The sequence below is a fragment of the Carlito syrichta genome, unplaced genomic scaffold (assembly GCF_000164805.1).
Source record: "Carlito syrichta isolate Samal-C Ts95f unplaced genomic scaffold, Tarsius_syrichta-2.0.1 Scaffold309425, whole genome shotgun sequence".
NCBI lineage: Eukaryota > Metazoa > Chordata > Mammalia > Primates > Tarsiidae > Carlito > Carlito syrichta.
In genome coordinates this window covers 351,473-378,258 of record NW_007253521.1, presented here as the reverse complement: position 1 = coordinate 378,258, position 26,786 = coordinate 351,473, and the positions used below count along the sequence as shown (strand labels likewise).

The 26,786-nt window shown below is 43.2% G+C and overlaps 1 protein-coding gene across 3 annotated transcripts in view; it reads left to right on the top strand.

Annotated features, from left to right (window-relative positions):
- Window positions 1-24,829, top strand: part of DLC1 (DLC1 Rho GTPase activating protein) — a 447,354-nt gene extending 422,525 nt beyond the window's left edge. For all 3 annotated transcript variants that reach the window (XM_008067229.2, XM_021717163.1, XM_008067230.1), the window contains 11 exons: window positions 4,129-4,192; window positions 6,234-7,657; window positions 8,368-8,544; window positions 11,577-11,736; window positions 11,862-12,060; window positions 14,191-14,404; window positions 17,341-17,455; window positions 18,156-18,374; window positions 19,835-20,052; window positions 21,445-21,618; window positions 22,267-24,829. In XM_008067229.2, the coding sequence (XP_008065420.1) occupies window positions 4,129-4,192; window positions 6,234-7,657; window positions 8,368-8,544; window positions 11,577-11,736; window positions 11,862-12,060; window positions 14,191-14,404; window positions 17,341-17,455; window positions 18,156-18,374; window positions 19,835-20,052; window positions 21,445-21,618; window positions 22,267-22,387 (3,085 nt within the window). In that variant the 3' untranslated portion in view covers window positions 22,388-24,829. The remainder of the gene's footprint in view (window positions 1-4,128; window positions 4,193-6,233; window positions 7,658-8,367; window positions 8,545-11,576; window positions 11,737-11,861; window positions 12,061-14,190; window positions 14,405-17,340; window positions 17,456-18,155; window positions 18,375-19,834; window positions 20,053-21,444; window positions 21,619-22,266) is intronic.
- Window positions 24,830-26,786: the final 1,957 nt, after the last annotated feature.

Sequence of the window (26,786 nt, the reverse complement as noted above, 5' to 3'; positions counted from 1 at the left end):
TGGGAGGCTGAGGTGAGTGGATTGCCTGAGCCCGTAGGTTCGAGACCCGCCTGGGCAGCGAGACCTCATCTCTACAATAAATCAAAAAAAATCAGCCGGGGATGGTAGCGCGCGCTTGTAATTCTGGCTACTGGGAAGGCTGAGGCGGAAGGATCGCCGGAGCCCAGCAGGTCGAGGCTGCGGTGGCCGGGAGCGGCCATTGCACTCCAGTCTGGGCGACAGAGTGAGACTCCAACTCAAAAAAAAAAAAGAAAATATATATATATATTTTACAAAATCTTACACGACTGCTCTTTCCTTCTCTTCCCTTTGTATTAAAACATATTTTACATACGAATATTACAAATGATTCCATATATATGCTAATGTTCTGCTTTGTTAAAAAACATTCATGCGCCTGTAACATTTACAAATTTTATAGTTCCTTTGGTCAAGAAGTGCATAGGAGCTGATCTCTTAACATTTTCTACTTAGGGCAGAAGACTTATAGACTTAATGGATTTTATGAGAACAATAATATAATGTCTAAAAAATAAATTTGGTAATGACCAAAAGTTGCAAGTATGGGTCCATAGGTTTTTTGGGATTTAAATTGCTAATCAGCATTCTTATACTCACACAGTAAGGAGTTTATGTATTTGTTTCCTTGGAAAGACTGGCTTTGGCCTGGTCTTGCTAGTTTTGCTGTATAATCCAACTCCAATGATAAGGCCAAGATTATGAGAGAGTTTTACTCGATAGTAATACTGGAGGAGTGATTAGCTTGTCTTGAAACCTACACAGATAATGTTGTGAACTGTGATGGACTACTAGGATACCTCGTTTGACATGTTCTTTGTCTTTCTATAGCTTCTGAAAAATATTCCAAATTGCTGTTTTCTTTTGGAATAATAACTGATTCCTCCCATAAACACATCAAAGAATTATGTAAATCAAGTGAGAATCCTATGACGAAAAATAGATTTCCGCGCTGTTGTCATCTTCAATGTGTGCTTTGTTGTAAAACAGCCCTTGAAATGCTTAAGCCGTGTTAAAGCATGCTTACCTTATGGTCAGTTTTGACTTTGATGCAATTTCTGGTCTGTTCAAAGGGAAGTTATTTTTTTAAAGCAATTGCACTAATTCCTAGAGGACATCTTTAGGAATTGGAACGACTTTGATTTGTCAGGTCTTGGAAAATTGTTCCTGTTCCCCTTCTTTCTCCTGTGTCTCTTTTTCCCTGTTTTTATTTTGAATACAATGGACCCAGATCCAGGCCTGCTCTGCCTTTATCAGGGTATTTGCAGTTCCATGTGAGCAAGACTCTTGTACCTTTGATGGCCCACCCCGCTACTCCCTCCCTCTTCAGAGCAGGTTGCAAGTTGCATAGGAGATAAGAGGGACACATTCCTGTGGAAAGCCTGGGAAGGGCCCTCAGGGGATGGGAAGGTTGGGTTGTGATACCAGTGATTCAACCCCTATATAAGTTGCTCTCATTTATTATTATCATTCACACTTATTTTAGAAAGGAATGCAGAAGATACTGGGTTTGAGAGCCACCATATTTTAATCAGGTCGTTTTGGAAAAGATTTGTGAACTCTCTATCTATAAAATGAAGATAAATCGTAATATGTCTACATATTACAACCGTAGGGTTGTTGTGGAGATAATGATGAAATTATACATAGGAAGTGTCTAGCACAGTGCCCAGCCCAGAGTGAGATTTAATGCCAGAACTGTCTCTCTATTAGTAAATAAGGTCCTAGCAGTGTACATTCTTTGGTGGTCTTTCGGGACAAATGAAAACTGCAGACACCCCGGGGAATAACTCTGAACTTTAGGAGTATAATGCCATTAGCTTGGTGCTACCAATGTAAGAAGATAATGGTGACCTTTATTAAACTGGCCTCCTGGATCTTTGTTCCTTTGACTTAAATCTAGAGTTCGTTGAAGTTAAACCCTTCTCCCATCCCGTAGGCCTCTGTGCCTAGTAAATTTGGTTATAAACACCATTCAACCATTAAAGCCCCGGTGAAGTCAAGTGGGTATTTGATTACAGGTTTGATTAATGGAACCCAGACCTAAAACTAACTGTAACCATTCCGGATTCCTTAAATCTTGGAAACATTTGAGAACTAAAACACTGTGGGTGTAAGTCGTTAAAGTAATTGATGCCCCTAGAGAGGACCTTTTATATCCACTCATTTTAAAGTCTGCAGACTTTTTTCTTAGTTACTTGTTTTCTTTCCCTCCCCATGAACAGAGAATTTTTCTGAACGTAGGCGCTATCTTTGTTTATTCTATAAACAGACCACCACATAATCTATGAAATCAAGCCAGGCTTATCAGGCAGGCAAAACTACTTTCTATCCTGGTGCATCAAAGTTGTCAGGCAAGCCACAAGAACAGGATCCTGAAGACAGAAGTTCCATGGTCAGTTGGAATTTGCATGAATTAAATGCTCTTACCCTATGGAAATGTAAAAATTGTAATCTTAGGAAGAACTGGAAAACCAGTGGGGAGATCTGTGGCAGAAGACTGCAAACAGACACAGGTTCACTGGAGGAAGGCTGAGTGATGTTCATCTGGACGATGTTAGAAAAAACAGGACCTGAAGGGCTATCATTCACACTTGTACATACCATTTGGTCCTGCATGTTTAAAGAGTTGCTTTGGCCGGGCTCAGTGACTCAGCCTGTACCCTAGCACTTTGGGAGGCCATGGTGAGTGGATTGCCTGAGCCCGTGGGTTCAAGATCTACCTGGGCAACTTGGCGAGACCTCATCTCTACAATAAATCAAAAACTAGCTGGGTGTAGTAGTGTGCACCTGTAGTTCTGGCTACTTGGAGAGCTGAGGCGGAAGGATCCCAAGAGCCCAGCAGGTCGAGGCTGCGGTGGCTGGGAGCATGCCACTGCCCTCCAGTCTAGATGACAGAGTGAGACTCTGACTCAAAAAAAAAAAAGAGTTGCTTTTTTCGGCTATTACATTTTTTTTTTTAGTTATTTCATTTTCAATGAAACTATTTCCCTAATTTTAAATTGACATTACTATTTGGCAGGGACAAAGATATTCAAAATTAAAATATGATTCCTGTTGCAAAGAAGAATATGATCCAAGTTTTTTAAACTCAGTAAGATTTTGATCCTTGAAGTTATAGCATGCAAATTTTCAAGTAATCATAATCTATTGCTATAACTATACCACACATTATTTTGTCCTATGCAGGAAGATATAGAAAGGATTGGATATTAAAGATTGCTCCAGGTTTGTTTTGTTTGTTTTTCTGTATAAGAGCTCTCTACAATTTTTTTTTTTTTGAGTTGGAGTCTCACTCTGTCACCCAGACTGGAGTGCAGTGGCCGCTCCCGGCCACCGCAGCCTCGATCTGCTGGGCTCCGGCGATCCTTCCACCTCAGCCTTCCAAATAGCTGGAACTACAGGCGTGCGCTACCACGCCCGGCTAATTTTTTGACTTATTGTAGAGATGAGGTCTCGCCAAGTTGCCCAGGCGGGTCTCGAACCCGCGGGCTCAGGCAATCCTCTCACCTCAGCCTCCCAAAGTGCTGGGATTACAGGCTGAGCCACCGAGCCTGGCTGCTCTCTACAATTTTAAACAGGCTCTCCAAGATGATTTTTCTTAGCTGATAACTGAAATTTTTTGTTGTTGCTGTTTTAATTTGAATTTTGGTTTGAGAGACTACCCTGTTTATATTGCTGACATCTCTACTTGGTTGCTTGTTGCTGTTCCTGTTTGTGTGAAAAAGGCATCACAGGCTTTTATTTCTTGGTACTGTGTGTGGAGCTCTTTAATGACTCAACCTAAAGTGTTATGGGAAGAAGAAGTGAGAACAAGTCCTTGAGAGTTGTTTATTCCATGAAGGATCAGAGGCATCTGACTGTACCATAGCAGTGTTTCCTTTCACTAGTACAGATAGTACAGATTAAATTTAAGGAGAAAATTTAAGAGATATAAAGGGTATTTTTAAATTATTCACTTTTAAAAGAAGTTTCTAATACTCTTCTAGGTTATAGATGTTAATAGATACAAAGAAAGTCATTAGATATGTGAATTGTTTGTAAAGAGCAATATTTATCCACCCATCAGTGAGTGCCTATTTTTGCTAATGTCATCTCTTTGCTCTGTAGGCGCCTAAATACTTTAAACAAATGTGCAGTGATGAAGCTGGAAATTAGTCCTCATCGGAAAAGAGTGAGTATATAAATTGTATACTAGGATAGGAGGAAAAGGGACAAGCCAAAAACAAGATTTTGTGTGTCTTGTAATAAGTTTTGTTTCTCAAACTCTTATTTTCTCGTTCTGCAAGTATCTACATTTTAATGTTTTATACACTGGTCAAGTTTACCAAAGACTTTATAGCCTTATGTCCTTGAAACCAATAGTTGCAGCTACCCAATAAATTGTTTTATCTGTTTTTGACCTGAACAAATCACCTAATATTTTGCCTAATTAACTCAATGCCTACTGCATAATAAAGAAATGAGGCTTAAGGAATTCCAGTGGACTTTTGCATTGCTTTCTAGAGAAAATGAAGCTAACGTTCTTTCCAAAGGCTTCTATCTTCCCAGATATAACAGGAACTATTTTTCAAAGCTGTAAATATGAAAGGGAAGGCTGGTTTGTCCTGGTTTGAAGAATAGTAAGAGATTTGGATGGAAGAAAGGAATTGGGAGGAAGTGGAGAGGAAAATCCCACACATTTTAGTGAAACGGTGACACATAGCTGAATTGGTTGGTATTTTCTTCTATGTGTGAGTTGTGAGGACCTTTTATGAGATTTGAAGAGAAGAGGTGGGTGTAGAACTGGGAGTGAGTGTCACAAATTAGAGTAAACAGGAATAAGTTTGGTCAAAGAACATATTTCTGACTGTTCCAAGTACATAGTTTTAATTATCCTAGATGAGTCCCTGACCTGCAAAAAGTTGCCCTCTTGAGGAGTTAAACCTTTTAAACAAATGAGCTGGAACCTCAGCACCCACCGAGCTGTGCAGAAGAGTCCCACAAGTCAGCATTTCATGCTCTCTACTTGTTGTCCTGTGAAACTTGGGTAATATGATATTTTCCATACCAGTGGAAAAGATATGGATCACACCGAATTGTGCCTTTTGATATACTGTCAAAAAGGCCAAGATGCAGTAGTCCATGAGACAGCGTATCCCTGAGTCCTGCACATAAATCAGGTCTAATCTGCAAAGATATTACTGAGTGCTTACACATATTAGTATGCTGTCCAAGCTGGGTATTTGTGAAGCCTTGTTAAATTGCTTGGGGCATGTCTGAGGTTGAAACTTCACAGGATGGTTTTGACCTAAGCCTAAGCGAGTGGCTAGCCCCCGTATCTGGTGGGGGAGGGGAAAAAGGAGCAGGTAAGAGACCACAAATTACAGTTTTTGGACTGACGCCTAGGGATGGCTCTCCTTGCTGGGTGTCCCACTAGTCTGGAAGGAAAGCTTGTAAATTTTTAGAGAGGCTAGAGATGTAAGTTTCCTCTCTCCTTACTGTTTGAAAACTACCTTTTTAATTGCAAAAGGGAATATAAACACGTACCAACAACAGACAGCAGTACTGGAAGGAGTCCAGAGGCAGTCCTACTCGTTGCTGACTCCAGTTCAAAATATTTTGCATGCCTGGAATTTTCACCCACCTCAGAGGTTTCTTCTGTGAGCAATTAAAAAACAGCCTATAGATCAGAATTTCCATAAAATAGCTCTTACTTAGCTTGCAACATTTGTCAGGCTTTTTCTTGGTGAATTCTTCAAATACATCTTTGTTCTTTGAAGAAAAAAAAAGAGACACCAGGCACAGCAGTTCATGCCTGTGGAATCCCAGCACTTTGGAAACCCAAGGCAGGAGTATCTCTTGAGGCCAGGAAGTTGACACCATCCTGGGTAATATAGCAAAACCCCACCTCTACCAAAAAAAATTTTTTAAAAACTAGTCGGGCATGGTGGGGTGCTCCAATAGTCCCAGCTACTCAGGAGGCTGAGGAGAGAGGATTGCTTGGGCCCAGTAGTTCGGGGCTGCGGTGAGCGATGATCATGCTGCTGCACTGAAGCCTAATCAACAGAGCAAGACTCTATCTGTAAAAAAAAAAAAAAAACAACATAAAAAGAGTATAAGGGAGGAACTGACCTTGGCAGTGTGTTATGAACAGCCGCCTGGCCCGTAGCACGCCTCGGTTCCCTGCCGGCTGCCAGCCCCAGTGCATGAATGGCTCCATTCTGTCTTTGCAGAGTGAAGATTCAGATGAGGATGAGCCCTGTGCCATCAGTGGTAAATGGACATTCCAGAGGGATAGCAAGAGGTGGTCCCGGCTTGAAGAGTTTGATGTCTTTTCCCCAAATCAAGACCCGATCCCCGGGTCCCCGGACGATTCCGGCCCGAAGAGTGCCACGAGCTCCAGAGACCCGCGGACTGACCCCAGCGATCACCAGGAGGTGTCCTCCGTCCTCAGCCTGAGTAGCACCAGCAGCCTCCCAAGCCACGCGCCCCCCAGCGAGGACGCTGCGACCCCCTGGACTAACTCCGTCATCAGCATCTGCTCCTCCAGCAACTTGGCAGGCAATGACGACTCTTTCTGCAGCCTGCCCTCTCCCAAGGAACTGTCCAGCTTCAGCTTTAGCATGAAAGGCCATGAGAAAAACGCCAAGTCCAAGACGCGCAGTCTGCTGAAACGGATGGAGAGCCTGAAGCTCAAGGGCTCCCACCACAGCAAGCACAAAGCACCCTCCAAGCTGGGCCTGATCATCAGTGGGCCCATCCTGCAGGAAGGCATGAACGAGGAGAAGCTGAAGCAGCTGAACTGCGTGGAGATCTCCGCCCTCAACGGCAACTGCATCAACGTCCCCATGGTACGAAAGAGGAGCGTGTCCAACTCCACGCAGACCAGCAGCAGCAGCAGCCAGTCTGAGACCAGCAGCGCGGTCAGCACGCCCAGCCCTGTCACCAGGACCCGGAGCCTCAGCGCCTGCAGCAAGCGGGTGGGCATGTATCTGGAAGGCTTTGATCCTTTCAATCAGTCCACGTTCAACAATGTGATGGAACAGAACTTCAAAAACCGCGAGACCTACCCTGAGGACACGGTGTTCTACATCCCCGAAGACCACAAGCCTGGCACTTTCCCCAAGGCCCTCTCCAAAGGCAGTTTCTCCCCCTCAGGGAATAACAGCTCTGTGAACTGGAGGACTGGAAGCTTCCACGGTCCTGGACATATCAGCCTGAGGAGGGACAACAGCAGTGGCAGCCCCAAGGAACTGAAGAGACGCAATTCCTCGAGTTCTACGAGCAGCCGTCTGAGCATCTACGACAACGTGCCGGGCTCCATCCTCTACTCCAGTTCAGGTGACCTGGCTGACCTGGAGAATGAGGACATCTTCCCCGAGCTGGATGACATCCTCTATCACGTGAAGGGGATGCAGCGGATAGTCAATCAGTGGTCGGAGAAGTTTTCCGATGAGGGAGACTCCGACTCAGCCCTGGATTCCGTCTCTCCGTGTCCGTCCTCTCCAAAACAGATACATCTGGATGTGGACAATGACCGAACCACGCCTAGTGACCTGGACAGCACAGGCAACTCCCTCAATGAACCTGAAGAACCCTCCGACATCCCAGAAAGAAGGGATTCTGGGGTTGGGGCTTCCCTGACCAGGTCCAACAGGTAAGAGCTTTTCTCCTTCCTCCATGTTGGGAAGGGGGAATCAGAAGGAGACTACTTCCCCTGGTCCTGTAGAAGGAAATGAGATAAGGTCTGCAATTCATAGCTATTACATTCCTAGGGAAGGTGTCTGACCAGGAGGTACCAATATGCAGAAAGAATAGATATTATGTAAGAGGCATGGAATTCCACTTGGGAAGGTAATAACAATTCTGGGGATGAAATTAGTGCCATTGAACTGTACACTTAAAAAGTACTAAATGATCCAGGCACAGTGGTTCATGCCTGTAATCCCAGCACTTTGGGAGGTTGAGGCAGGAGAATTGCTTGAGTCCAGGAGTTCAAGACCAGCCAAGGCAACATAGTAGAACCTCATTCTACAAAAAAAAGTTTCTTAATTAGCTGGGCGTGATGGGACCTGTGGTGGAAGGATTGCCCGAGTTCAGGAGGTCGAGGCTGCAGTGAGCCGTGATTGTGCTATTGCACGCCAGTCTGGGCAACAGAGTGAGACCCCTAGTCAGAAAAAATAAAAAAGGCTAAAATGGTAAATTCTATGCTGTATATTTTACCATGGTGGGAAAAAAAAGAATGGAATAGAAATCAAGTTCTCTTAGCTCCTAGGATAAGCTGCTGGTGAGCACCCCATTTCTAATTTTGCATCTACCTGTTTAAAAGCTTCTGTACTCACTCACTTTTCTACGGTCCTCTTGTAGGCACCGACTGAGATGGCACAGTTTCCAGAGCTCTCATCGGCCGAGCCTCAACTCTGTATCACTGCAGATTAACTGCCAGTCTGTGGCCCAGATGAACCTGCTGCAGAAATACTCACTCCTAAAGTTAACAGCCCTGCTGGAGAAATACACCCCTTCTAACAAGCATGGTTTTAGCTGGTAAGAGTTTAAACTGCTCAGTAAATTGTTGCTGAAAGTGATATTTTTGATCAGCTCTCTGAGGTTATCCCACACTAAGTAAATGAAGTTCTATCCTTTATTAATTTATTTCATCTATTGTCCTGTGTATCCATCTCTGTACTTTGGAGGCCACATCTGATAATATTGAAACCAGTGTAGTTTTGGGAAACTGTCAGGAGGGGTTGATAGATTGAGTTTTCAGCTCTTTGAGTGACAGATTGCCAGTTGATGGGGCTAAGAATGCATTACTCTTACATCCTATGGAATAGGCGCCTCCTTTCCAGTGGTAGGAATAGTCCAATATAGATAAATATATCATAGAATCAGATAATATTTATGGAAGGAAAGGAAGAAAAAAATCTCAAGATATTATGAGATCACCTTTGAAATGCTGGACTTACAGCATTCAACCTTATAACCCTTATTCACACACGTTTTTAGAAATCATTTTGGTCTAGGCACAGTGGCTTATGCCTGAAATCCCAGCCCTTTGGGATTGCTTGAGCCCAGGAGTTCAAGACCAGCTTAGGCAGCATAGCGAGACCTCCTCTATACCCTCCCCCAAAAAATCAAAATTATTAGCTGGGTGTGGTGGCACATACCTGTAGTCCCAACTATTCAGAGACTGAGGTGGAAAGATGGCATGAGCCCAGGAGGTCAAGGCTATGGTGAGCCATGATTGTGTCACCATGCTCCAGCCTGGGCAACAGAGTGAGAACCTGCCTGGCTCCAAAAGAAAAAAAAATCATTTTGATTGTGCATATTGGCAGCATCACTGAAAAATCTACCTGTGCAAAAGAGTTTAAGTTACATTTTTTTCCCCTAGCAAAGGCTTTCAAACAGTGAATAATAAATCTAAGGAATTCACCACTCTAAGATATTTCTAGACTAAAATATAAATAAGGATGAAATGTATTGGACCAATTATACATGATCACTCTGAAAAATATGGGCCTTGATGTATATAGTGGGAGAGGTAGACTGTTCGGTTGGATGGGTGTGGACACGACCTAATCTGCGTGCATCTAAATTTTTCTATCAGTGCAAAGCAGAGAAATGTCTCTAGCTTGACATCTCAGTGCATTTTTCGGTGTCACCTGGATATCCTTAAGACTTTCCAGTAACCTGAGTGTTTATTATCCGTCTGCATAACTACTGCATTTTAGAAAACTATAGAAACAGCCCATTTCATTAGTAGTGCTCTGTAGCAAACCCACGTAGCTTGAACGAGTCAGGGAACTGTTCTCTCTCCAGCTCCTCCTCTCTTTGGGACTCGTAGTGAGTTTAACTTCAGCATCAAAGCACCTCCTGTTCAAAGGCTGTTATTATGTGAGCCTTGCTAAATACAGAAGTTGTTTGTTCTGAATGACAGAAATAAGTATTGACCGGTTTATCCTCACATGCTTCAGATTCTCGGTGGGGATCGTAATGTGTTCTTTCCACATTCCGCCGCTGGGCTGTTCTCCCCGACAAAGCGAGTATTATACACACTTACAGCCAGGATACCATATACCGAACTGTATGGAAATACAGATTTGGCTCTGTTCTTTCATTTTACCTTTCCTAGAGCTATAAACAGTAACATGTCATGGCTGTGGGTAAGTGCTCAGAAGTCAAAGCGGTCGGTCTTCTGTAGGGTTCCTCTGTGCTTAGAGTAATATTTTCCCTGCTGGCTATTTAAAACTGCATATTTTAGATTCTCGTTTCTGGATTGCCCCACCCCCTTCCCACCAAACCCTCAAGAATCTAAAAGTCCATAATACTCCTTGAGCTCTGGTCAGTTTTTCCAGTGAGTCAAAAGCAAATGTAAAAGCCTCGCATTGTGGGATCCATGGAGTAGGGAGAAATTCTGCGCGAAGTTCTTTTCCTATTTGGCCTTGCCCTTTCTTGTCCCATTCAGAGAGGTCATTTGTGGAGCTGAAATTTCTGCTTGACAGCCTTAAATGCATGACATGGGTTTCCTGCTGTTGCATACACTGCTGGGGTGGACCTGGTTTCAGGAAGCCAGGGAGCCTGGGGTCAGCTCACAAAACCCCCATTGTTCCATCTTCCTTTAGAAGCCTAAAGATGTTACATTCTCCAGGATCATTAGCAGGAGAGTTTATTTCAGTTTCAGGTCAACACCTAGAGCTTTGGAGTTGGTTCTCATTGTGTTAGGCTAATATCATCATGTATTTGATGTTTTCTCATCCAGCATTACTTGAGACTTAGAAGTGATTTTTTTTTCTTTTTTTGAGTTGAAGTCTCACTCCGTCACCCAGACTGGAGTACAGTGGCATGCTCCCAGCCACTGCAGCCTCGACCTGCTGGGTTCCTGCGATCCTTCCGCCTCTGCCTTCCAAGTAGCTAGAACTATAGGCGCACCTACCCACCTGGCTTATTTTTAATTTATTGTGGAGATGAGGTCTCACCAAGTTGCCCAGGCGGGTCTCGAACCTGCGGGCTCAGGCAGTCCACTCACCTTGACCTCCCAAAGCTCTGGGATTACAGGCTGAGCCACCGAGCCCAGCCTAGAAGTGATTCTTATCCTTCTTCTAGACAAATGGGAACTTGTTTCCAGACTCTATCAGAAGCACTTCATTAGGGTGTTGTATGTTGTTTCCAGCTCCTGTTTCTTCTCTACCCCCTGTTTTTTAGGAAGCTCATCGACTCCCTTAAGGCTGTAGACCTCCATTCTCAAGATTAACAGTGCAAGGGCATTCCCCACTGAGGAAATGAGACTAGGCCTCATGACCTGAACTCTTGGAAGACCTAGAACAGCACTGTCCAAAAGAACTATATGATGATGGGAATGTTCTACATTTGCACAGAATACGACAGTAACTACTGGCCACAAATCAGGGAGCACCTGAAATGTGACTAGTACAACTGGGGAACCGAATTTGTCATTTTATTTAACTTAAATTTAAATAGCCACCATATTAGCACAGTTCTAGAACTCACAGGGTTTACTTGCAGAGATAGACAAGTAGACAACATGCACCCCAACCACCTCTGTGTTCTTTAAACAGGGCTGTACCCAAGTTCATGAAAAGGATCAAGGTTCCAGACTACAAGGACCGGAGCGTGTTCGGGGTCCCTCTGACAGTCAACATTCAGCGCACAGGACAACCCTTGCCTCAGAGCATTCAGCAGGCCATGCGATATCTCCGAAACCATTGTTTGGATCAGGTGAGAGCCACTGCTGGTGGTCCGGCATACTCAGAGGAACTCATATACATGCTTCTTCTTCTAGTCTGGTGCTGAAGACAACGGCTTCCATCTTCATGTTCCTGACAATGTTTTTCTTCCAACAGGTGGGGCTCTTTAGAAAATCGGGGGTCAAGTCTCGGATTCAGGCTCTGAGGCAGATGAACGAAGGTGCCATAGACTGTGTCAGCTACGAAGGACAGTCTGCTTATGACGTGGCAGACATGCTGAAGCAGTATTTTCGAGATCTTCCTGAGCCACTAATGACGAACAAACTCTCAGAAACATTTCTACAGATCTACCAGTGTGAGTATCCTTTGATCTTGAGATTGTTGGCATTGGGGAAAAGTGGGACCAACTTCAGCTTGTGGCTTTCTTTGATGTCGTTTTTTTGACAAGGGGACCTGCATGGTGAGCTCTGGGAAGCACATGTCATCAGTTTCTTCCTTGCCTCTTTGTTTGTGGAGCAGGTTTCTACATACTTACTGAATAATGCAAAAATACATTTCCCTTATCATCAGTCTCTTAATTACTGAAGCACTTGTACTTTTTTACCGTTCTTATCCAGTTTGTTCTTTAATTTGATTCCAAAATAGTGTAATTTGAGATGCTTAGGTAGCGATCAAGTACCAGTATCTCTCTCTGCCTTGTCTACAGAAATTTCAGTTGCTTCACAGCTCTCTCTAGCAAGGCTGTTGTATTTAAAATTTCACAGGTGTCTGTGTGTTTTATCTTGCCATAAAATGAATAAATAATCTTTTTCTGTTATTCCTCTCAGTCTCTGTGAGAAATACTTGAGAAAACAATACCCATGCCCTCCTCACTTTTATGTAAAGCTTAAAGCAAACAGTTGTCTAAATTAATGATCAAGATCAGGATTATGGCTTTTACAGCCTTGTGTTTTTCTTGGCTCAGTGTGGTATTACAGCAATGTAATTTAAAAGCAGCCTCTCTTAGCGCTCAGATTGTCTTCAGAACTGGCATGCTGGACTTTATTTTATGAGAAATGGAGCTGGTCTGGATTATTTCATTAGTTGTTTCATCCTTTCATATTTTATGAAAACACAGGTCACATTTTCCCAACCAAGGTATTTGTTATGTGTTGTAACCATGGAGCTGTTTAATCAGTTTGTCCTATGGAGCTGCATTTGAGTGACTTGATTTTTCCACCACATGCTCTTTAAAAGATTTGTCTATTAAAGGATACCTGAAGGTTGGGTTCAGCTTCTTCTATGTGTAGATTGTTACATGGTCTTATTTACATTATCTATTTGCATATTCATATGCATTTTTAGTAACAGCTTCTCCCTGTGCTTTCTAAAACTTAAAAGATTACTAGTGATTGGGGTGGTGAAGGGGTCAGACCTGGCAGCCCCCACTGGGCTCCCAAGGGGATAGGATGCAGTGGGAACCCTTTTTTCCTAACTGCAGGCTGCTTGGTCCAGAACCCTGTGACTAGCCCCTGGCGTCAGATGCAACCTTGACATGTGCGTGACAGATAAGCGTGGCTCTGTCTCCCTTCCCATCTGCCCTCTACCCCTACCCCTAGAAAAAAGAATTACTAGTTAAATGTATCTGCTGTTTAACTTGACTTGGTAATTAGCAGCTTATTTTTCCCCATTTCAAGAATGAGCAGAGCTAGGCTCAGTGGCTCAGCCTGTAATCCCAGCACTTTGGGAGGCCAAGGCAAGTGGATTGCCTGAGCCCGTGGGTTTGAGACCAGCCTGGGCAACCTCATCTCTACAATAAATAAAAAATAAGCTGGGCACGGTAGCTCACACCTGTAGTTCCGTAGTTCTGGCTACTTGGAAGGTTGAGGAGGAAGGATCACTGGAGCCCAGCAGGTCGACGCTGAGGTGGCTGTGAGCATGCCACTACACTCCAGCCTAGGCGACAGAGTAAGACTCCAACTGAAAAAAAAAAAAAAGAATGAGCAAATCAGTTAAACTTATGAAAGTCCCCAGAGATCTTAAACATTTTGTTGTCAAGGCTAAGAGATCTCAGTTCTTATCCTCTTGTACATATCTCAGATATGATTTTTCATTCACACTAAAGAAAAGCATAACTATATAATATTTTCAGTAATTAAAATGGGTAAATTAGGGATTTTTAAAAAGTGCTTAGGAAAGAAAAAAACTGGTAAATCAAGAGAACAGTCATCATCCGGAGTTGAACTCTGAGATGGATTTAAGAGTGTTTGAGTAGCGTGGGTGTTTAAAATTTTTTAACTCCTCCAGGAGGCAGGAAATACTTGAGGGTTGTGACGCTGGTGGCAGTCCATAATTTTTTCCGTATTAACCTCTAGTACGCTTTCTGCAAGTCCTTGTTCAGTCCTGGGCTGAGGTATTTGATGCTGATATTTGCTTTGGGACATTTCCTTGCAACGTGGGTGGAAAATCACCAAGCTGATGGGGGGAATGCTGGTGTCGGTTGCAGATGTGCCCAAGGACCAGCGCCTGCAGGCCATCAAGGCTGCCATCATGCTCCTGCCTGATGAAAACCGGGAGGTTCTGCAGACGCTGCTGTATTTCTTGAGCGATGTCACAGCAGCTGTGAAAGAAAACCAGATGACTCCAACCAACCTGGCCGTGTGCTTAGCGCCTTCTCTATTCCACCTCAACACCCTGAAGAGAGAGAATTCCTCTCCAAGGTACGGGTCACATGGGAGGGGAGGTGCACAACATACAGAACTGCCTGCAGTTACTTCTAGGACTCTCATGGTGTTTTTGTTGGATTATTTCCTCGACGAAGCAAAAATGAGTTAGCCCACCTTCATTCACAGCCCAGGCACCTCCTTTTCTCTCAGCCCTGGGGACATAAGTTTGTAGACAATCTGGTAACAACCAGGTTGTGAGAGAGAGAAGCATGCACGCAATCTTTGGATTTGTGCTTGGCCTGGCAAGTATTGACACTGAAGCGGGTCTAATAGTGTCATCCTACTTTCTGCCAGCAAAGAGTCATGCAGGTTTACGGGCCCAAAAAACTGGATGGGGAATAAAAGCCTTGCTGCCTCGGCCTCTGCGTGGTCAATAAAGCCAAACTTTTGGCCTATGCCTGAAGTTGGGAGGAAAGAGCCTAAAAGAACTAAGAATAAGCCGAGCTCGGTAGCTCAGCCTGTAATCCCGCGCTTTTGGGAGGCTGAGGTGAGTGGATTGCCTGAGCCTGCGGGTTCGAGACCCGCCTGGGCAGCGAGACCTCATCTCTACAATAAATCAAAAACTTAGCGGGGCGTGGTAGCGCGCTCCTGTAATTCCGGCTACGTGGAAGGCTGAGGCTGAAGGATCGCCAGAGCCCAGCGGGTCGAGGCTGCGGTGGCCGGGAGCAGCCACTGCACTCCAGTCTGGGCGACAGAGTGAGACTCCAACTCAAAAAAAAAAAAAAAAAAAAAACTAAGAATAATGTTGAGCCCCCAAGTTGCTTCTGTCCAGCATCTGGCTTAAGCCAACTGTTGGCAGAATTTCAGTGTAGAACACATGTATACAGGATGGGAGTGGCTGTGGAAGAACACTAGGAATCTGAAAAATAATGAAGACTGATCTTTACCAGGCACAGAACTATGTCCTTTTCTCTTATTATCTCATTTAAACCTCATGCGAATCATATCTGTTTTGCATATGAGGAAAGTGACACTTAGAGGGAGGAGCTAGTTCAGTAACTTGCTTGTATCTGGAAGGGATGGCAGAGCCAGTTCGAGCTTTGTACTTACATGAATATTTCATGTAAAGACCTTCTTTTTTTTTTTGCAAGTTGGAGTCTCACTCTGTCACCTAGGCTGGAGTACAATGGTACACTCACAGCCACCCCAGCATCACCCCCCTGGGCTCCAGCAATCCATCCGCCTCAGCCTTCCAAGTAGTTCGAACTACAGGTGCGCGCTATCACGCCAGACCAGTTTTTTATTTATTGTAGAGATGAGGTCTCGTCAAGGTGCCCAGGCTGGTAAAGACCTTCTGTTGGACCGGGTGCAGTGGCTCAAGCCTGTAATCCCAGCATTTTGGGAGACAGAGATAGGAGGATTGTTTGAGCCCAGGAGTTCAAGATCAGCCTGGGCAACAAAGCAAGATCCCGTCTCTACCAAAAATAGGGAAAAATAACCTGGCATGCTGATGCACACCTGTAGACCCAGCTTCTTGGGAGACTGAGGCAGGAAAATCACTTGAGTCTAGGAGTTGGAGCCTGCAGTGACTGATAAGGATGCCACTGCACTCCAGCCTGGGTGACAAAGTGAAACTCTGTCTCAAAAAAAAAAACCAAAAAAACCTTCTATTGGAGTGTATGAGAAAGTCACTAGCTAGACTTAACTCCTGCAGACTGTATCCATCCAACTGATCCATTTCCTCAACTCTAAAGGAACTTCAAAGTATTTCTTTTTTTTCTTTTTTTCTTTCTTTTTTTTTTTTTTGAGTTGAAGTCTCACTCTGTCGCCCAGACTGGAATACAGTGGCATGCTCCTGGCCACCACAGCCTCGACCTGCTGGGCTCCGGCGATCCTTCCACCTCAGCCTTCCAAGTAGCTGGAACTACAGGCGGGCATTACCACACCTGGCTAATTTTTTTATTTATTGTAGAGATGAGGTCTCACCAAGTTACCCAGGCAGGTCTCGAACCCGCGGGCTCAGGCAATCCACTCACCTCAGCCTCCCAAAGCGCGGAATTACAGGCTGAGCCACCGAGACCAGCTAAAAGTATTTCTTAACTTGATGCATAGGGCCTAGTTGAAAGCCATGCTTAAATACGCTTTTAACTAATTCTAAAAGTTTACTGAAAATTTCCAACTGCAATGGGAGAGAGAACTAGAGATGAGTAGAAGAGAAAGATCAAATAAAATTGAGACATAACCTCTAGGAACCAACAGACATATTTCTCACCTTTGGGAGGGATTTGAGTGTGTTTAAACAGATAAAAATAGTGGCCTCCTTTACTCCAGCTTTAGTGACTCCCATTCTATACCCTTCTTTCTCAGAAAGCTGCCTTCTTTCTCTCCACTGTGCACTCATAGACCTTACAAGCTGCCCTGTTTAAAATAGGAACCCCTGACCAGGCACAGTGGCTCACCCCTCTAATCCCAGCACTTTGAGAGGCTGAGGTGGGAGAATCACTTGAGCCCAGAAATTTGAGACCAGCCTGAGCAACATAGTGAGACCTCATCTGTATAAAAAAAAATGAAAATTAGAAGGGCATGGCAGTATGTGCCTATAGTCCCAGCTACTTGGGAGGCTGAGGCAGAAGGATCCCTTGAGCCCAGGAGGAGGCTGTGGTGAGCTGGGGTCATGCCCTTATACACCAGGCAGGGAGACAGGGAGATCCTGTCTCAAATAAATAAATAAAGTAAGAACCTGTTTAAACAAAATGGCTTTAAATTGTCTGGATTTTCATCAGAAATGAGTCTCTTTAATGTTTTTTGTGCGTTGTTGGTAAAGCTCTGAGAAACTCTGTTGACCAAAGTAAAAGCTCTCTTAAACCACTTAACAACAAATAGGCCCTAGTGAAATGTTTGGATTTTTGTTTCCTTTCTTTTGGGTTTTCTCAAATAATTCAAATATATAAATATTTGAGTTGTTTTTCTCCTGCATTTCTTCTACCTAGGGTCATGCAAAGAAAACAAAGTTTGGGCAAACCAGATCAGAAAGATTTGAATGAAAACCTAGCTGCCACTCAAGGGCTGGCCCATATGATTGCTGAGTGCAAGAAGCTTTTCCAGGTAAGGAATTGAGAAGGTTGTCTCCTTTGTTAAGGATAACTTGAATAAGCACAAAACCTTAGGCTTGATCCTTCTTCATGTCTTACCAAAAGAACTTTTTTCATAGCTGGAAATTATATACACGGCCTGAGAATGTCTTATTCACATATATTATAATGTATATGCTTGTTAGAGTTAACAGTGTTTAATATAATTGCCTGCTTCTCTCTGGTATACCCCTTTACTTAAAAAGCAAAAGCAACAGATTATCTGGAACTAAAATTCTGTATCTAAATTAACCAGGCTTGGTGGCGTGTGCCTGTAGTCCCAGGTACTGGAGAGGCTAAGGTAGGATTACCTGAGCCTAGGAGGTCAAGGCTACTGTGAGCAGTGATCACACCACTGCATTCCAACCTGGGTGGGCATAGTGAGACCTTGTCTCAAAAAAAGAAAAGAAAAAGTTCTGAGAAAGTATCTGAGAAACCTGCCTTGATCGATATAACTTAGCCCCCTTACTGTAGATTTGGAAAGAAGAATCCTGTATACAGGAATACATTTATGAAGGTGATCTGTCAGCAGAGATACCCAATGTCTGTGGGAAGATGTCGGCACTGCCTGAAGAGCCCGGTTATGGTTTCAACCCTGCCTTTTCTCCTTTGATGAGCACTGAGAATGAGGACAGGTCGATTCACCCCCTTTTCGTCTCTCATGTCCCTTACAGGTTCCTGAGGAAATGAGTCGATGTCGTAATTCTTACACAGAACAAGAGCTGAAGCCCCTCACTCTGGAAGCCCTGGGACGTCTGGGTAATGACGACTCAGCTGACTACCAGCACTTCCTCCAGGACTGTGTGGATGGCTTGTTCAAGGAAGTGAAAGAGAAGTTTAAAGGCTGGGTCAGCTACTCTACCTCTGAGCAGGCTGAGCTGTCCTATAAGAAGGTAAATCTTCTTCTCCCTGTTGTCAACCAGTTGAGTCCAGCAGTCGGGACTTGGGTTGATCAGTGATGAGACTCTTCTGCCATAATCCTTCCTTGTAGCACTGGGCAGCCAAGTGATTCAGATTCCCCCAGGTCAGAGGAAACCTGTCAAAGGAGGAGTAATGCTCATCTTGCGTAACACTTAGGGGAGGATTTCAAATGATTTCTTTTTGTAAATTTAATTTCATTTTTATTACTTTTTTTAAAAGCAGGATTTATTGAGAGGACAGAAAAACTCCCAGGGTGGGAAGGGACCCGAGGGGTTGCCCTATTTTATTTTAGAGTTGTAGGATACAAGGTAGGATTGTGTACTTAAATAGTTTAGGTACAGGTGAAAATTGGGGCCTCTCATTGGACCTCACTTTGCCTAGATTAAGATCAGGCATCCTTATTGATGTTATGGGTCCCTTCCTTTCCCCGCCCCCCCACAGTGTCCCACTATTTGTAGTATTATGGTAGGTGTCCCAGCGCTCTAAAACTATTTCTAATGAAATCCTTTGATTCCACACAATCACACCAGGGTTCTCTGGAGTGTTTTGCCAATGTCATTGAGCTTCTGGGAATTTTATGACATGCTTAGATTTTTCCACAATTTGGTCAGAATCCCTTTGAACTCTCCTGTGTTTTTGGTTGCTCTACTCTTGACCCTTAAATGAGCAGGGAGCGTTTGGAGGAAATGAATTGTTAGAATCGAAAAACCCTTGAGGGCAGAGGCATCTTGTCGAGGTTAGCAGGATAAGTCCATAGGTGGTATTAAAACTATCCCTACTACTTTGAAAATAAACAAGGAGAGTAGGTTGGGTGGCCATGTAGGCTTTGAGAGTGCAAATAAATGATTTTACATTATTACATTCATCCTGATATAGGTCCCCAAAAAACTAGTGTAATCATTTTTGGCTGGACTCGGTGGCTCAGCCTGTAATCCCAGCACTTTGGGAGGCCGAAGTGAGTGGATTGCCTGAGCCTGTGGGTTCGAGACCCACCTGGGCAACTTGGTGAGACCTTGTCTCTACAATAAATCAAAAATTAGCCAGGCGTGGTAGCACGCGCCTGTAGTTCCAGCTCTTGGAAGGCTGAGGCAGAAGGATCGCCGGAGCCCAGTGGGTCGAGGCTGCGGTGGCCGGGAGTTTGCCACTGCACTCCAGTCTGGGTGACAGGGCGAGACTCCAACTCAAAAAAAAAAAAAAATTATTTTTGCCAGAATTGACAACAGCTATTTTGTTCCCTTTTCTGGCTTGCTTTTGAATATACTTGGGGACAGCAGCCTATTTTTTTTTCCATCCCCCACCTCGACAACAGCCTGTTAAAGTCATAAATGTATTAGCCTCTAAACATATGACTATGGTCCCAGCTAACAATTTGCCTTCAAAGTCTAGGAGTGTATGGATTCTCTTAGCACTGAAAAACACATCCTCTTCTCAGGTCAGTGAAGGGCCCCCTCTAAGACTCTGGAGGTCAACCATCGAAGTCCCTGCTCTGCCTGAGGAAATCTTAAAGCGCCTACTTAAAGAACAGCACCTTTGGGATATAGACCTGCTGGATTCTAAAGTGATTGAAATCCTGGACAGTCAGACTGAAATTTACCAGTATGTCCAAAACAGTATGGCACCCCACCCTGCTCGGGACTACGTTGTTTTAAGGTGAGAGCTTCCTTATTACTTTTTATGATAAAGATGACTCCATATCCAAACTGAGCCTATATGTCACGGAATCTTACAAGATGATGTAGTTATTCAAAATAGAACATATGTCTCCAGAAAAGTAGTGAACCCTTCCAGATACAGAAAATATATCCACATTTATTTCCTCTCCAGAAAAGTAGTGAACCCTTCCAGATACAGAAAATATATCCACATTTATTTCCAGTTCTGAGTCCCTCGCTGAAAATGGTTTGAACTCTTTGGAGCAAAACTCAGGAAAAGAAGCCCATCCAAATGAGTACACTTATTGGTAGCAAATTTTTGCCCCTTTTAGGATAGGTTTTCTTGTTAGAAACAGCTAGTGAATGAGTAAGTCAGGAACTAACATTTGAGTCCCATGGGAGATATGCTTAAGGCTGATTTATATGTAATGCATAAAGTCTCTAGGGACATTACTGAAAGAAGAATTCCAAAAATCTTTGCAGAAATGTCACATTGGAAGTCTAGAACTTTTTTTCTTTCTTTCTTTTTTTTTTGAGTTGGAATCTCACTCTGTTGCCCAGGGTGGAGTGCAGTGGCACATCACGGCCACAGCAGCCTCGACCCGCTGGGCTCAGGCAACCCTTCTGTTTCAGCCTTCCAAGTAGCTGAAACTACAGGCACACACCACCACGCCTGGCAGTTTTTTTGATTTATTGTAGAGACGAGCTCATGCCATGTTGCCCATGCTGGTCTCCAATCCCTGGGCTCAGGCAAGTCCAGAACTTTTCAAACAGCCAGTACTCCTTTGAGTGTCTATGGGCTAAGACATTTGTGAAATACAAAAGTGGTTTGAAGCTGCACCTCAAATGGATTCTGTTTTTAAAGAAGAGACTGTCTGAGCACACACACACTCTGTAGAAGCAGCTCTGTACAGAGTTCCTCATTCCAGAGTTCTTGTACAACAGTGTCTAAGTGAATACCACAGACTGGGTAATTTATAATGAACAGAAATTTGTTTGGCTCACAGTTCTGAAGGCTGGGAAGGCCAAGATCAAGGGACCTTCATGCTGTGTCATTCCATGGTCAAAAGGACAAAGAAAAGGCAAGCGAGAGTGAGAAAGCAAATTTGGCAGCCTCAAGCCCTTTTGTAATGGCATTAATCCTCCTCCCATTAGGCCTCGCTTTCCAACGAGGCCTTGGAATTGGAGATTAAGTTTCCAGCACATGCTTCTTGGGGGACACATTCAAACCATAGCAAGTACTTTAGATGATGCCATTTACCTAAGCCTGGGTCACACAGTATAGCCAGTGTCTCTGGCCCCTCAGCTGTCTCCCTTTAGAGTAAAGCACCATTTTAAACTTGGCTTCCAGGAAATTCCATTTTCCCCCCATCTGGTTATATCTCTACAGGACCTGGAGGACTAATTTACCCAAAGGAGCATGTGCCCTTTTACTCACCTCTGTGGATCACGACCGGGCCCCTGTGGTGGGTGTGAGGGTTAACGTGCTGTTGTCCAGGTATTTGATTGAACCCTGCGGGCCAGGAAAATCCAAACTCACCTACATGTGCAGAGCTGATTTAAGGTACGTTCTCAGTGTGATTTTTCGACATGATGAGGGTCATAAGAGGTTCAGACTTTTTGTCTGATGTGCAGAATGGCTTAAATGAATCCATCGTTGTTTCTTGATGACTTCATGTTTATAAAGTAGCATCCTCATGTTTGTTGGTCTTTTGGGTACTCTTTCATAACTCTCTTTCATAACTTGAATCTCTTGGAAAATACGATACCAGAACAACGCAAATATGGTAGTTCTACTACAAATTTTTCTTTTTTTTTTTGAGTTGGAGTCTCACTCTGTTGCCCAGACTGGAGTGCGGTGGCCGGGAGCCTCGACCTGCTGGGCTCCAGCAATCCTTCCGCCTCAGCCTTCCAAGCAGCCAGAATTACAGGCATGCACCACGCCCGGCTGATTTTTTGTTTTATTGTAGAGATGAGGTCTCGCCAAGTTGCCCAGGTGGGTCTCGAACCCATGGGCTCAGGCAATCCACTCACCTCAGCCTCCCAAAGGCGCGGGATTACAGGCTGAGCCACCGAGACCGGCTTCTACTACAAATTTAAAACCACAGGAAACAATCGCTTTTATGCATTTGCACTAGCAAGCAGATGTTTCTCATTTTATTTCAATGCTTTCTAACTTAAATAAAGCATCTGCTTTTTCTTTCTGCGATAGGGGCCACATGCCAGAGTGGTACACAAAATCTTTTGGACATTTGTGTGCAGCTGAAGTTGTAAAGATCCGGGACTCCTTCAGTAACCAGAACACTGAAAGCAAAGACAGCAAATCTAGGTGATTACTGAAGCAAGACAACTGCCTCCACCACCTGGGTATTTGGCTTCTAGAACTTTGGCGGTCCTTGGAAGAATGGGTTCTGTGTCTGATCCTGAAACAAAGAAAACTACAAATTGGGAGTATAGGAATTGACTATGGTGGTTTGATACGTTTTTAAAGCTGCTTCCTGTTTGTTTAAGGTCTATATGAATAGACCTTGACTGGAATTTATAAGATTGTGCAAAAAAACAAAAAAGTGTTTGTATTCTTATTCAGATTGCTTCTGAGAAGCAAAACTCTTTAAATACATTACGGAAGATAATGAAGATACTTCGTTATTTTGTGATATTGGTGTATGTATACCTGTGTCATTTTATGTGCAGTGTGTTGAGGGACTGGTGTATCCACTGGAATAGTTGGTACTCTTTGACATGTTTTCTCACCGAGATGAGCAAAAGAAAGGTTTGCACAGAGGAGTGTGAATGTGTTTGTTGCTGGTTGAATGGCCATAGATGTATACGATGGGTTCAGTGTCTGGCACACTGAGACGCCTCCAAGAAGGAGATTGATGAATCAGGTTCAGTTTAACCTGGAATATCTGACTACCCATGGATCCATCCAGAAAGGGGCCCAACACCTTTGTTCATTTATTATTTGTTTTCCAAGTTGCTAAATGTATTCCTTCTCCATGAACCTCTTCTGTACTTGGGTTATAATAGATTTACTCTGATACCCGTTTCAAATGCCATTTGTTTTTAGACTCAATTGCAAATAGTGATGTATTTTAGCCAGTATAGATTAGTTTAGCGATGAGCCCACTCCAGCTCCAAAGCACAGGGGTTTTTTTTGTTTTGTTTTTAAGTAGAGACATAAACACTGAACATTCTAACATTTACTCTTGAATCAAGCATCAAAACTTTTTCCCTGTTAGAATTCTTTGCATTTTCATTTTTTATGAAGAAACTCTTTCTACCTTAAATGAATCATCTGCGTATGGGAACATAGGAAACTGTGTGTGTCCCAAGGAAGTCCCTAACATTTAACCCAACCACAGAAGGCATTTTTTTTTTCTTGTTAACAGCATTCCTAAAAGCCGTACATGCTTAATTGGGTTTGTTCTTCTTATCAGCAAATAGGTTTTCTGGTTTAATGAAATTTTTGTTTTATTTTTTCTTATGTTTGTTTTTCTTTTCCTTTGGAATGCCCTTGAAATATATTTTTAGTGGTAATGGACAATAGTAATCTTAGTGAAAACAACAAACAAACAAACCAGTGCAGTTTTTTGGAAGGGTGGTCTTTATTCGGGTTTTACTGTAATGGTAAAGATTGACTCAAGAGACAGTATTAGTAAATTTATTTTGTATGGATCAAAAGTGAAAAATGTATGAATGAGAGTTGTAAGAAGGATTTTTATTTTGTTGTGACATAATTTAGTTGCCATTATCAGTGTTATTTCAGAGGTTCTTTGAAGAAGTTCCGGGAGTCAGATTAGAGTTTTAAAATTGGAGTATTTTGGATATCAACGTTCCTCATGAAGATATACTTGTATATCCAATTTTGATGGCTTTCAGACTTGTAAGATTGTATGTTGTATATAACATTCTATTATGAAACATGTACACATGTCCACTGTGCTTTCAAACATAGATAAAGCATGATAAAGATTATTATTTAAAATATACTTGTATTTATACCTCAGATATTCTTTTGGGTTTTGTACCTCAAGGCTCCCCCCGCATTGTAAATACACTTTACATGAATACAGTCTAAGTGAGAAAAATAAATAAAAGGAAGAGGTTTATAACTTGCTCTATATCTGTACAGAATATAATCAATAAGTGCACTATTAAATGTTTAAAGTAAGGGAAACGTCTGGCCTACTTTCCTTTGTATAATTGCATTGCACTCCCACCCTTAAAGCCAGAGTTTGCAAAGCACAGCATTCTAGCATCAACTAAAATCAAAAGATAGGTTTGCTGAAGGCAAAAATTTGACTGCAGATCATTCCAAGGCCAAACTGCAATTGAGCCACTCACTCACAAACAGGAAACCCTGGTGAAGGTTCAGGAAGCATGGGGACACTCTCCAAACAAAGCTCCAGTTAGGAAACGATGCTGAGAAAGTTACAAGAAGAAACAACAAGAGAAAAGATGCTCATAAGCAAAGTCAAGGTCACCGATTAATTCCACTAAAGGTCTCTTTCCCACTGTTTAACAGCTTCCCTGTTGAAAGGATTCCTTACATATTTGACAAGAGAAGAATTTGAAGGATATGAACATGCTCAAGAACTCTGCTGAAGTCTTCCAAAGCATTATCACTACAACTTATTTGTGTGACTAATTGCCTAGATTGTAAGCTCTTTGAGGGCAGGGCTCGTCTCCTATACGTCTTTATAATCCTCTGTAGCAGCTTTCAGTATTTTGTATGTGTAGGCACCTAATAAATTTATTATTTGCTAAACTGAGTTGACTGAATCAGCATCTGTTATTTCTAAGGGAAGAGAGTGTGGGATTCCATCCATCTTAAACCACTTTGACTCATCACTGCCTACCCTATTGATTTCAGAGATTGGAAGTGGTTAAACCTAATGGGATCTTAAAGTTTAAACTGAAAAAGATGACATAAATTGTTATGCCTAGTAGGGTCTTATTAAAACTGTGGCATGCGGTTAAAATAGAGGAAAAATAGCCAGGTGTGGTAGCGCACGCCTGTGGTTCTAGCTACTTGGAAGGCTGAGGTGGAAGGATTGCCAGAGTGAGACTCCAACTCAGAAATAAAATAAATAAAATAGAGGAAAAAATGTACACCCCCCAATTTCATATATTAGAAAATAAGGAAGATTAAACATTATGAGCTAACCGTCTATCTCAAGAAGTTAGGGAGTAAAAACTACAACAGAAATCTTAAAAAGAAGGGAATTGCTATTGTCGGAATGTTTGTGTTCCCCACCCCCCAAATTCATACGTTGACAGCCTAACCTCCAAGGTGATATTAGGAGGTGAGTAGGGCCTTTGAGAGGTGATGAGTTCATGAGGGTGGAGTCCTCATGAATGGGATTGTTCCCTCATAAAAGAGGCTTGAGAGAGACCCCTCGCCCCTTACACCTCCTGAGGACACAACAAAAAGGAGCTGTCTATGAACCAGAAAGTGACCCCTCAGAAGACATTAACTCTTAATCCTTTATCTCAGACTTCCCAGCCTCCAGAACCGTGAAAAATAAATGTTATTTATTTAACAACAACAAAAGCCTAATGGGGTCTTATTTAAACCGACAGTGAAAAAGATACCATATAGAGATACTATGACTGTTGATGCTAAATTTAAGAGTTTTTTTATGATGGAATGTCAGCCTAGTCCATGTTTTACTTACAATAAATATGATGTCTATCTTAGAAGTTTTACTGTGACATATTTACTCTGGACATAAACGGGAGAAAAACCCAACCTTGTTATTTTTTGAAAAGACACACACAACAAAGCCTTTTTAAAATTTGACTCTTACGCCAGACCTGGTTTACTCAGAGCTGTGTAAAATAAAGGTCAAAATGTCTTAGGCTTGAATACCCGATGCAAGGTGTCTGAAGAGTTCTGGAGTCATTGGTTACCAGTAGGTTACATAATACGGGGTACCAGGATGGAGTAGCCGCCCTCACAGTCCCCTGCTTTGGGTTTAGATTGCTTCTGACATGCCACTCACCATTTGCTTATTTAGCTCATTTAGTCACCTGTTCTCGTCCATGTACCTCACACTGAAGATAGAGCGTGAGCAAGACTGGCATCACCCTGCCCTTGCAGAATTAAGATATGCCCTCACAGATACTAAAATAGAAGTGATAATGCCATGTGGTGAGCATTAGAACAGGTTCTTAGACAGTTGGGAGGGGGAGTTAAGGTCTTCATGAAGCTCAAGGTCATTGCTCTAAAGACTCCGCTTACCCTTGTGACACATAGAAGGAGGACATGATTCTTCCCTTGTACAAGCATAGAGCAGTTAGACATGTGGCCTGACAGCAACTTACCCATTTCCTCTGATCGTTCCTTACTTCTTGAATACATGGGTAACATCTTCTGACAGGCTTCTTAACTTGCAACCCAGGATCGGAATCCCGGTCTTGTGATTTCTTTCTGCAGTCCCTCGTTATGCCCTTCCCACCACACAAGAATGGCATGAAGTGCTACTAAGATATTTGTGAAGGTGCTTTGAAAAGCATGGGCTGCTTTGGGAGGCTGAAGTGAGTGGATTGCCTGAGGCTGGGGGTTCGAGACCCGCCTGGGCAACCTGGCGAGATCTCATCTCTACAATAAATAAAAAAATTAGCTGGGCGTGGTAGTGCGTGCCTGAAGTTCCAGCTATTTGGAAGGCTGAGGCAGAAGGATCGCCGGAGCCCAGCAGGTCGAGGCTGCGGTGGCCGGGAGCAGCC